This window comes from Nelumbo lutea, chromosome 2 (assembly GCF_056320005.1).
Source record: "Nelumbo lutea isolate HS-2025 chromosome 2, American lotus-T2T, whole genome shotgun sequence".
In the NCBI taxonomy this organism is placed as follows: domain Eukaryota; kingdom Viridiplantae; phylum Streptophyta; class Magnoliopsida; order Proteales; family Nelumbonaceae; genus Nelumbo; species Nelumbo lutea.
Window position 1 is genome coordinate 57,375,165 of NC_142685.1, and position 12,014 is coordinate 57,387,178.

The window sequence follows — 12,014 nt, forward strand, 5'->3', positions numbered from 1 at the left end:
CGGTGCAGTATGTTATATTTATACTAGGGCGACAACAACTAAACATAAAAGAAAGGAAAAGTACAATAGTACCCCTGCGGTACTATACATATATAAAATAGCATCTGTTAACAGATACAAACCAACAGTGGTAAAGTAAGCACTTGAAAGTGAGACTAACCCCAATGAACAGACTGGGGTGAGCTTACTTTGCTGCTGTTGGTTTGTGTCAAAGTCCAAAGGTAGAAGAACATGAAAAGTGAAAAAAGAGAATCAGATTCATGGGCATTTTCATAATTTTTCCCCTCATTGTAACATTAGTTTAATGAAGTTGGCTATAAATGTATATTTCTGGAAGTTTAGGTACTAAAGTGGCATATTTGAAAGTTCAGGCCCTAAAATGAGACCACCACCAAAGTACAGGGTACCTATTTCCAATTTACCCTTAAGAGTGCCTAACCATTTGATGCGGTCCCATTGACCTAAAAAAACTCCTATATTCTTATTTTATGCCTTATTTCTATTTTATACAGTCCTAACCTTTGACATTTTTCACAAAAAGTGGCTGCTCTGATACTCAAACCCGTGTTCTCATACTTGACAGCCCAAGGCCATTACAGCAAGTAAAAGCATACATATAACAAAATAAAAGTATATATAACATTTATTCTAAATAGTTAAGGATAAAAAACTGAAAATGATCCAAACATAAATACAATCAGAAAATCCAAAACATAGAACCCTTAGATATGATAGAATAATATGAAACGATTTAGCATATGAATTTTCTTTTTTTTTTCTTTTTTTGCGAAGTACTGAAACTCACCAAACGAACTCCAAATGCTTTTGCAACTCCTGCAACTGAAACATCTGAGTGCAAAGGGCCTACACCTCCATATATAAATATCTGCAACAACAAACAAAGTTGTGGCCCATAGAACGAGACAAAGTTCGGAAAGATTCCCTCACATCACTTTTTTTATTATTTTTTTGGGGGCACACAAAAACAGAGCACTTAAGAAGAATTTTATTAAACCTACCATATCATTGATCAAATTCCTCTTTTCAACTTCTTCAGCCACAGAATCAATCTACATTTGAGGAGAAAAAGAACTACCTTAGATGTATGTTGCACTTGCTTACAACACGATATAATTTATTTACTATGACATGAAACAAACTTTGAAAATGAAAAGCAAATGCAGATCCTTAAGTTTCGAACTAACACTACATCCACCATTCCAGGACATAATCCATTTCTGACAAAATAAGCTGACCAACTTAGTCCAGCTAATTGGAAATTTTAAAAGAAACTTAAGTATGTATATGTACATAAAGAAAACTACTGTATCTTATGCGAACTGACTAGTTAGGAGAACAAATTGATTTTTAGAAATTAACAAGAATATACCGACCTTCCCTAATGTGCCAGACAAGATTAGAGTTGATCAACAATACAATTTTAATCCAAGCATAAAGGTTTGTAGAAAGGCCAAAGCATTTTCCCCATTTGTTTCTTTTTTCAACTTTTATGAGTATAAAAAGACAAAAATAACCACTGCTCATATGTCAATATGAAGTATGAAGATAAGATAACACAGACCATTACTCAACCCTCCCAAGCCAAAATTCTGAACCAACAAAATGAAATAACCAATATACAAAAACTCCTGAAAATAAGGATCAAGGAGATGTGGATATTCCTGCTTCTAACCACAAGATGGTTAAAAATTAAGCCATGTAAAAAAAAGTCATTTCTTTCATTCCTCCTTTGGTAAGTAAAAAAGGAGTTACACTGAAAGAGATACAAATAAACTGGTTCAATTAGAGACTTCGCATATAGAAGTTGTCTATCTTAAATGGTTCCATAAAAAAATAAAAAAAATAAATAAATAAACTGATAAATCTTGGCATTATATTTTTCAATGCAATCTTTGCATTTGACGTACATGACAAAAAAAATCAAGTTTCTCCTGCCTGTCCTCAACTTCCTAATATGAAATTATGCATTATAATTCAATAAAATTTAGCAATTGGAAAAACTTCAATGACCATTTAACATTGTAATGCCTGAGAAAACTGCATTTGAAGTTTTTTTCTACTATCATAGAATGCAAGGGAAATTTGTAGAGTTTACAAGAACTTGCATTGAATTTCTTCCATGAAGAACATCCTATAGTACCAGGAAATACGTAGGCCACACCGCATTGAGAAGCATAGTAGAGCCATGATGGAACAACCAAACTGATATGGTTGGGCATTTAAAAGCAGAAGCTAACAGCATATATAGAGAGAGAATCTCTTTGACAACTCTTCAGTAATCACATAAATAAGAATCTAGTAGGTTCATAAGATTCATACAGACTGGACTCTAAAAATCCAAATCCAAAAGCCTGTATGTGCCGATCATCATTATCATATAAGCCTAGTCCCAACTATATGGGTTGGCTACATGAATCCTGTTCCATCATTCCATCCTGTTCAGTACCATATCTATTTTTAAATTTCAGGCCCTTAAATCATTGATCACCTCTTCAACTTATTATAGATGACTAAGCCTTGTTCCATCTATATGAGGTCAACTCTATGAATCCTGTTCCACCATTCCATCCTGTCCAGTACAGGTGGATATTGAGATTGATGGAACACATACAGTGCAGCAAACAGATGATCTGGAGAAAGTGATTGAGACAGAGGTAAAGGTTAGTAAAGTGTTTGGTTTTGCAAGGAAAGCTTTCAGGGAGGTTGAAGAAGAGATTGAAAAGGAAGAAGGAAAGAAACCTGAACAGCACGGGGAGAAGACTGAGTACTGGAGAGCAAAGAGAAAAAAATAAAAGACAAAATAAAAATAAAAAAGAAGAGAAGAAAAGAAAGAAAAGGGGGAAGATAATGAGAATTGGTTTAGAAAGTAAGAGGATTCAGGAATTCAAAAAGAAGAGAAGTGATCAAGAATATTGTCAGGAATTTCAAAATTGAATTTTTTAAGGATACAAAAATTAAAATCGGAGGAGGCTGATTGGAGGATCATAAGTGAAAGCCGGGTCTCAAGAAATTGGGATTGGGTGGTGTTGGAAGTAGGTCTGTCAGGAGGATTGATCTCTATTTGGGATTCATGGGTAGGGAGCAGATGTGGAGGAGATGGAGGTGTTTCATGATGCAGGGTTCAACCCGCAGCTGATGGAAGGGGGAGGGATTGAAGGGATGTCTGGGGCCATGTGGGGCTTCGGAAAGTTTATGCTGTGATCTTTGGTAGCTGGTCTTTTTTTTTTTTTGAAAGTAAAAAAGAAATTTTCATTAAAAGGAAGTACAATCTGGATAGGTGATACGGTAGCACCTAAACCGCTGAGACTACAACAGAATTGGAGCAGAAAAATTTCCAGATTACAAATTGAACTACAGAACCTCCCAATGACAAATACTAAAACCTTCTCTCATCACTGAGAGCATTGGCAGCAAAAAACCAACAGCGATGAAATTTCCACAGCCACCCCCAACTTCTACCAACTCCAGGGACCTTCACACTCAAGATAGCCAGGCTAATCCTTCCTCCCCCTCCCCTAAACTACTTAAACTTCCATCTTCCTTTCCCTCCCCTTCGTCCCAAATCTCACCTCCCTCCCCCATCCTTGGGAGTTGAGATTTCTATAGCAAAATTTTATTTGAAGTTGCATCCTCTGTGCAGTGTACTGGGAGATTTTGGAAGGAAAGATCAGAAGAATTTTCAAAGGATAATTGAATAGAATCAAAGATATTGGATCATTAGTCAGTTCAAAGTTAATTGGATGGGTTTTAGTACTTCCAGAATTTGAAAGCCTCAGCAAAGAACCCTTTGGAGTGGAATGTTGGAGTTCCTGGAATCTTTTAGTCTTTTTTGTATCTTGAATTAGTGATCTTCTTCAAAGGAAAATGGCTGGCTGTACACATGCTGACATCATCTATACAGCCTACTACAATGGCAAGTCTCTTAGGTTGACACCATCAGTAGGATCTAAATTAAAACTTTTCCTTAGCTTTGATACCAAGTAGAAATTAAATTTGATTTTGAATATAGAGAGAGAAACAGAGAAGAGTGTGGAGACCAAGAGATTAGAAAGAATATATTAACCTTATGTACTTAATAGTAAAGAAGGGTGGAAGTACAAAAATATCCCCACTTGTAACTCTATGTTACTAGAATATGTTATGCAAGATTATCGGCAGCATCAGATCAACCCTACTTTCATTTCTACATGTAATGCTAAAAGAAACTCACATCATTCCTAACCACAGTAGCACGTGATACAGTCCAACCTATAGAATGAAGCTTCCTACACAATGATGGACCCAGTTGGTCCTCAGTGGTTCCAAACCTGAGCTATGAAACAAGTAGAAGAGAATATATCAGAAAATTAAATTCATAATTAACGGGAAAGTTGATAAAGTAAACAAAAAAATGACATTTGTGAGTACAGAATTAGGATGATTTAGTCATACAGATTGGTCAAACCTGTCTTTGAATATGGTATGCTGATTTAAGTGGATTTGGTGCATCATGTGCAGTCCAGTAACCATCAGCTTTGGATATAACCACTACACTCAACATGATGAAACAAATCCACAGTGTTCAAGACAATGAATTTAAAGGTTGGCTTGATCAACCTGCATGCACAGGAGCATAGCACTGCTCATAAAGTTAACATAAACGCAACCAAGTTGAACTCGAACCTAACAACCTTTATTAGCAGACATGGGAACAACCAAACAGGCAGCTCCTTTGAATAAATCATCATCAACTAAGACTTTAGAATTGGCTAATCAAATTCTTGGGCAATGGGTGTTGTTCAACCATATCTTTAAATCATTCCTCAGCACCTCAAACAATATGCCTTTTGATCTTTCCCTAACCAGTTTAGAGCCTGCAACTTGCACCAAAATACTCCTTAGTGGTGCCATAATTGTTCAACCATACTTTCCTTTTACCTTTATTTTTTGATGGTAGCACTGGACACTTTCTATTTTTTGTCCTTGAGAACTTGTTACTAGGCCATCTCAACATTTCCCTCTTAGGTACACTTGTTGAACCTTCAATTTTTTGTTTTCATTTTACATGCATACAAATTTCAAAAGCTCCAACTTTTGAAGAGCATCGGCAAGAGTGTGGTTATGTTTGTGACTTCGTGTGCCTTAAAACCTATAGAATCTACCAAAGACACAATAATCTTGATATTTTATTCCATCAGCTGGTAATTTATGCTACACAAACTATGATTATATAATTAGGGGGAAGAGGTGGGCTGTTGTCAAATGAAAGAGATTATTTTTTCTTGGGGGAGGGGGTTTATTGGAGACAGAGAGAAGGTGGATGGTTTTGGAAAAGATTAAACAAAAAGTACAGGATAACCAACAATAAAAAATCCAAACAAAACTTATATAATAAAAACAAGGGACTTACAGAATCTCATCACCTACAGCAATAACTGAAGCAGTAAGCATGCTGCTTACATGCAAGTCTGTACTCTTCAGACCATTGCTCACACCAGGATCACTTCTACTGACCATAGGTGAAAGTTTTTTTGCCCGACCTGCTCTTTCTAATCTTCCATCTGAAAGCAGGTATGCAGGTTTAAAGTTCTCTTTTCTTCCGGAGGAAGAGGCAATGGTTGACAATAATGCATTTGGACGTGTGTCATATATGCTCCCAATGGAAGTATAACTGTAAAATACAAGAATACTAAATCTCAAAGAAGAAAAGTGTTCAAGATGAGATCAACAATCCTATAGTTCAAAATGAAGACGTTTAACATGCATCAATGACCAAAATTAACACAAAGTTATTTTCATAACCTGTCTTATTAAAGTTAACAAGCCCAAAGATATACTTAAGACAATCAAAAAGGGAAAATTTACCCTCTATCGTAAAGACTGCAGTATTGGACTTTGCATGTTAGAAGAAAGGCCCATACATCCCTGTCACATAAATAGTGGCATTAGAACTTCATTTGCATTTAAAACAAAATCCAAATATAGCAGAATAGTATTTTTACTCTTCATAAGCTACACCCATAAGCATGCCATAAAATTTTTCTTGTTTATTTTTTCCTTTTAATTTTTTTTTTTTCTTTTTGATTGGAAATGGTAACTTTCGTTGATAAATTAATAAGAAATACTGAACAAACACCCCAAAAAGGAGTGCTGAACCCCACATAGCAGTCTCCTATTACAATGTTGCCTAAAATAAATCGACCCTGGTTGACCCTTGTTCTAAACCATCAACAAAGCCATTGGCTGACCTTATAACCCAATTAAATTTACATCAATTTCCCTGATCAGCCACCATATTTCTCTCATGGCTTGTCTATGTGTCCACACCCCAAAATTTCCTTCCTGCATCCATCCTATTACCAATGCTGAGTCCCCTTCTGCTTCATTCTAATGGAGACCCAGTTATTTTCCCAACCCCAGCCCATGAAGGAGGGCCAAGACATCAGCCCTTAGTGACTCTCCCACCAATTGGCCCCGAATATAGGGCTAAGAGTATTCCATCTCCATCTCTTAGAGCTCCTCCTACTCCCAGTGGCCCCGGATTACCAAGTGAGCTCCCATCAAAATTCAGCTTAATTCTTTGTTGTGTAAAAGGTGCCCAACTCTCCTGAACTAAAGATTTAGACCTTGAAGAAATTGCTAAGGCATTCCTTAAACAAATCCATTATTGTAACTCAAATGTGCTACCTTGATGGTTATGCTGTCAATCAATTCCTCCTTTGACTTTTCTTTCCCTTGAAAGATCCAGTTGTTTCTTTCTTCCCAAACCACTCATAAAACTGCTGCCCTTGCTACTTTCCATAGAGTTCTTTCAGCTGTCTAAAGAAGATTGCATCAAAGAAGCATGCCACACTAGGAGGATAAATCCACCTGCAACCAAAGAGAGATGAAAACCACTCCCAAATACTAGAGACAAAAGAGCAGGAAATTAGTAGGTGTTCATCTGTCTCATCGCAACCATAGCATAGAACACATACATGAGGAGAAAGGCACCAATTTGGCCTTCTTTGTTGAAGTACATCACACATGTTAATCCTATTGTAAACCACTTCCCGACAAAAAAAAAAAAAAAACCAACTTTAAGAGGCATCGGGCTGCACCAAACTTCTTCAGCTAGAAAATGCACTGCCAAATTAGAGGATTGAAGGAGTACATTGAAAAAGGAGGAGCATGAAAATAAACCTTAAGGGGAGGCTGACCAAATCTTGCTATCCTCACAAGATGGGTCTAGAAAGGCCAAGTTCAAAAGGGGGAGATGCTCATCAACTACCCCCATTTCAACCTTTCTTAGCCCTCTCCTCAGTCCCAAGTCCCAAGAATCCCCATGACAATGGATAGAAGAAATTACTTTTCACTTGTTCAAAGATGTGGAGTATAAGGACAGGAATCCATCCATGAGAGCTGAAACCCCTAACCACACATCTTCCTAGAATAATACTTTACTACCAAAACAAACATCATACCTAAAAAGAGGAAGGATAGAGAAGAGAGTACCATGCATGGCCTTCCAAGGAGAAGAACATGTTGCCTAAAGATGAAAACCAGCATCCAAGCCATTTGTTGCCCTCATGAATACTCACAATCACCTTATGCCAAGTCTATCCTGCTTTAAAGGCCATCTCCAAATCCACTTTGCTAGTGTCTCTTTCTTAATATTTCCAATGCATAAACCCCCTTGCTCTCTACTGCTAGACCCCACTACCCACTTTACTAAATAATAGACCAGAGAGTTAGATAAAGTGGATTTCATCAACATTATTTTTCACCCAAGGAAGATATAATTTCTTTTCCACCCAGCTAGTTTCTTTTCAAATCTTTCCAGGACTGGGGACCAAAATTCTTGGATTCCCTCCAAAAGGTAGGCCCAAATATTTCATAGGCCAATCACTTCACAACCTAGAACTTCAGCCAGGTTACTCACATCCTCTTTCCCCTTAGAACAAGGTGTAGCATCTGCTACTAGTGTGAACAGAAAAGGAGAGATAGGATCCCCTTCTCTAAGGCCTTTTTTTCCCAGAAAGAAAACCTTAGTCACACTATTTGCCAAGATGGAGTATTGACAATTGAGATACATCCTTTAATCCATTTACACCACCTTTCACCAAAACCCTTTCACCTTAAGACTTCTAGAAGAAACTCTAAATCCACCATATCATAAGCATTTTTCTTTTTTTTTTTTTTGATAAATATCTTTTTAATTTTTTGATAAGCCATAAACTAAAGATACTAAATTACTAATATATAAGTTCTTTAAGTAAAAGGCCATTATCTAATGTTGGTCCCAACTATCTAGGGTCTTGTGAACTGGATATGGACCTAACCTTCAGCATTTATTCTTTGAACAAAGTGGATGCTCTCAGACTCAAAGCTACATACTCAAAATTGTCGGCATGAGATTTTACAATTACACTAAGCAATAGCCCCTAGAAGTTATACAAGTGTTAATATGAAATACCAAGTACAGCCCCTGAGGGATCAAAAAATCATCAAGGAAAACCCTAGCCCTCCAAGGGTCTCCTTGTATAATAGAATGATGGAAAGAATAAGAAGATTTAGGTTGGCATGTTAGGACCCCATAAAGCTTACTTTGTATCATATCCCCTATTGCTAAGTTGTTAGTTACCAAACTGCTAGATCTTGCAACTCTCTTTCATCCTATAGCCAATCCTCTAGGACCTTATGGAACTCCCATCCATTTATTCAATGGAAATCTATGAGAGTCCCTCTATGGTAAGTTCCTCATAACCTATAATACCTAGATATTTGTAAATAGATGAATTTTTTGAGCTAGTTTCATATCTGACACATTGTTCGTCCATGTCCTTGGCATATGTAAAATAGCTCATAACTCATTGAGATAGATGTTTGGTGCCCCTAAAGGAGAAGTAGTGGTTTTGCTTCAACCAAGCATATATAATCCATGCTTTTAATCAATGTTTTAAAAGACCAAGGCATGAAGTAAGGCAATAGGACCTCCATATGAATGGGGCAAAAATCTCAATGATAAGAGGCTTAGGCCTGATCAGAGCTCATTTTTTCTGGTGAATGCATAAATTAAAATGAGAAAAAGTACAAAAATACTCATTGGAGATTGGTTTCAAAGGTGTATGTAGCAGTGTTTTGATATTAGTTCATCATCTCAAGGTTTAAAGTATCGATACACCTTTGTGTATCGGCAGGGGTGTATCAATACTTTTTTGTCAATGATTTTTACTTTTTTTAGTTTTTTTTACAAAATGTCATTTTTATAAAGGTTTTTATATTATTTAATCAATGAAAACACCTGTAAACAGGTGTACTGGACACCCAAAGATACGATATGATATGCCTGATACAGGGTGTATTGTATTGATACTTCGAACCTTGCACCATCTCAACGAGATTAAAGAGATTTTGGCAGCTAGTACTTCCCAGGCTATCCAAAGGGTTTTAAAGAAGCCTAACAAATGATAATCAAAATTTTAGCATATACTAACAGAGAATTAACACTGAGCATATACTAACAGAGAATTACTACAACTCATAAGGTTGTATACGTTTCAAAATTCAGGTGCAACAAATGACAGCAAGAAAATATGGAAGAAAGTACAAGTTACATTCCTACAGACCCAATAATCTAGTATAGAAGCCTTGAGTCTAAAAGTAAAATAAACCAAAAATGAGTTTTATAGAACACTAAACAAGTGTTAATATATATTAATTGAAAATTGAGATGGAGAAAAAAAGTCACAGTGCAAGACGCACATCAAGATGTGAGCCTTGTACCTTAGAGATTGAAAAGGTGTGAAAGGCACCTTTCTTCAGTCTCACATTGATGTGAGCCTCAGGGCAATATAAGCCTTGAAGGGATACTAGATTTTAACTACTGGTGATGGCAAGGAATATCTACAATGAATGATGTTCTTAATGCAATTTTCATGTAGATTAATGATTAAAAAGATAACAAGAATAATGAAGATACAGTAATAAAACTGACTGGTTATGTATAGGAAAATATTTCTTATTTGTTTCCATGAAATTTTCCTTAGCTTCTTACACTCCAGCTAGATGTCCGAGTAGGTAACTATGAGCATAAATGGTTCTGACAACTCATCTACCATTGCCACCTACCATTTCAACCACCATGATAAGTGCATGCATGTATGTTGTGGGTCTTTGTTTGTGCATGTGTATGTGTACACAGTTTAGTTCATTGGACCTGTATGACCAGTCAAGAATGGGATTCACTCTCATGAAAGGAGGCCATCCAGGAGAACTAGGAGAGAATTGTTCTTGGCCAACCTGCACATCAAGCAATACAACTATAAATTGTGATAATGTGTTCCACTAAGCTTTAAAGATAGTTATGATTTGAGAAGAATTTCAGAAGATAATCTAGAAGATTAAAGCAATGTTGCATCTGATAGAAGGGAATTGATCTCTTGTGGACAAAGCATAAAAAATTCACTAGTTTACCGCATTAGGATCACCAATTCTGGTTCCAAGAAAAATAGCCCTGATTGGTTTTTCCCTAAGCAGAGCCTCCAAACCAGACTTGAAATCGAGGCGAATTATTTCCATTTGCAATTCATAACTGCTCCAAAGGGGAAGGTCCAAAATTAAGTTTTGATCAACAAAGAACAGTTTTCAGATTAAACAAATGATAGTAAACAAAAAAGAGAACTCACTCAGTGGCCGTTTCATAAGTGAATGAATTGATTTCAGGAAAAGCATCAGGGCTTTCAAAATAGATGGTTCGTACAGGGAAATTCATTTCACAATCTGTTTGGTTCCCATTACAAGACTTGCACTTCTCTTTATGCAAGAAGTAACCAGCTCTAAGCAGATGCAGCAAAACCTGCAGAATTGGGATTTGTATAAATATCCACGTGGAAGAATTGTGTTTTATTGAACGAATAAAAATTTAGGAAACATGTAGAAGAAGTTACAGTTGAGTCCTTCCCTCCATTAAAGCTGAAAGCAACCTCCTCAAACCTGTTGAAGAAAGTATTAGGCCAACTGACTTTGGTTTACTATAATTTTTATGTCTATCAAAACATCATGGTTTCATGCCAAAAGCCATGTACAGATAGAATCTCTGCCATTAGTTCTTAACTTCTTATGTACTTTGAAGAACTGTAACAATGTCTTGATTTGAAAGCAAATAGACAAGATTAATACAAGGAATGTATAACTATATATCTTTACCTTTCCTTGGCTTTGACTTGGCACAAACAAGGAAAGCAATATGGATATTTAGCACAAACAAGCAATATTGCGACCAATTAAGATTTATCTCAACTATTCAGAGTTGACCACACAAATCTTGTCAACATTCTACAGTATCTAGGATTATGCCTTCTGTTGTAGTTTGGATCTTTGACTATTTGTGAGTATCTCTATGCACTTGAAGCATTTCCCTTGCCATTTAGAATTTGCATGACAACTTTGTTTTTCATTGGTTCCATCAATGACCCTCACCATAGAGATCAAGCCATCTTAGCTGGTTCTTATCTATTCTATCACCTACTGGAGCTATTCCTAGGATCATTTAGAACCTCAGATGCATTCCTTTCCATCATTCTCTTTACTTGTTTTCTCATCCATCTCTTCATTTGCTACTTTTTTCCCCTGTGAACATTTTGTTCATTGATTACCCAGCATACTGCATTTGGCCTTTTCTCCCTATCATAATCAGGTGCAAGAGTTAGGTTGAGAATTCTGTCCACAATATCTTACTTCTGGTTTCTGTGGATTTGATTTTTTTATAGAGAATAGTTTTGCATTAAACTTCTGAAGCAATAAGAATTCAGTCTCCAACCCTTTCTATCCTATGATCATGTAATTGTTGAAACTACTCACATAAGGAGAAAGAAAAAGGAAAAGATAAAGCGCATTTGAATTCATTTCTGGTTAAAATTTAAATATTTGAAATGGGAAATATAGCAAGATCAAAACATGGGTTAAAACACATTATTGAATTCTGACAAAATAGAGTGTAGTTTATGAAATAAAAAGAAAAAAAGGAATGCCAC

The 12,014-nt window shown here is 36.2% G+C and overlaps 1 protein-coding gene across 9 annotated transcripts in view; it reads right to left on the reverse strand.

Moving 5' to 3' along the window:
- Positions 1 to 12,014, reverse strand: part of LOC148870909 (bifunctional cytosolic FAD synthase/FAD diphosphatase-like) — a 54,205-nt gene that overhangs the window by 41,386 nt on the left and 805 nt on the right. For 7 of the 9 annotated variants that reach the window (XR_016107562.1, XR_016107561.1, XR_016107560.1 and 4 more), the window contains exons 3-11: positions 10,929 to 10,974; positions 10,668 to 10,837; positions 10,456 to 10,573; positions 10,199 to 10,281; positions 5,866 to 5,925; positions 5,411 to 5,671; positions 4,232 to 4,328; positions 1,020 to 1,070; positions 806 to 886 (exon numbers count right to left, since the gene is read on the reverse strand). Coding sequence is in view for 6 of the 9 variants with exons in the window: in XM_088971401.1 (XP_088827527.1) it covers positions 806 to 886; positions 1,020 to 1,070; positions 4,232 to 4,328; positions 5,411 to 5,671; positions 5,866 to 5,925; positions 10,199 to 10,281; positions 10,456 to 10,573; positions 10,668 to 10,837; positions 10,929 to 10,974 (967 nt within the window). In the remaining 3 variants the exon portion in view is untranslated. Of the gene's footprint in view, positions 1 to 805; positions 887 to 1,019; positions 1,071 to 4,231; positions 4,334 to 5,410; positions 5,672 to 5,865; positions 5,926 to 10,198; positions 10,282 to 10,455; positions 10,574 to 10,667; positions 10,838 to 10,928; positions 10,975 to 12,014 lie in introns of all 9 variants that reach the window. The other 2 variants (XM_088971400.1, XM_088971396.1) reach the window with 1 other exon arrangement.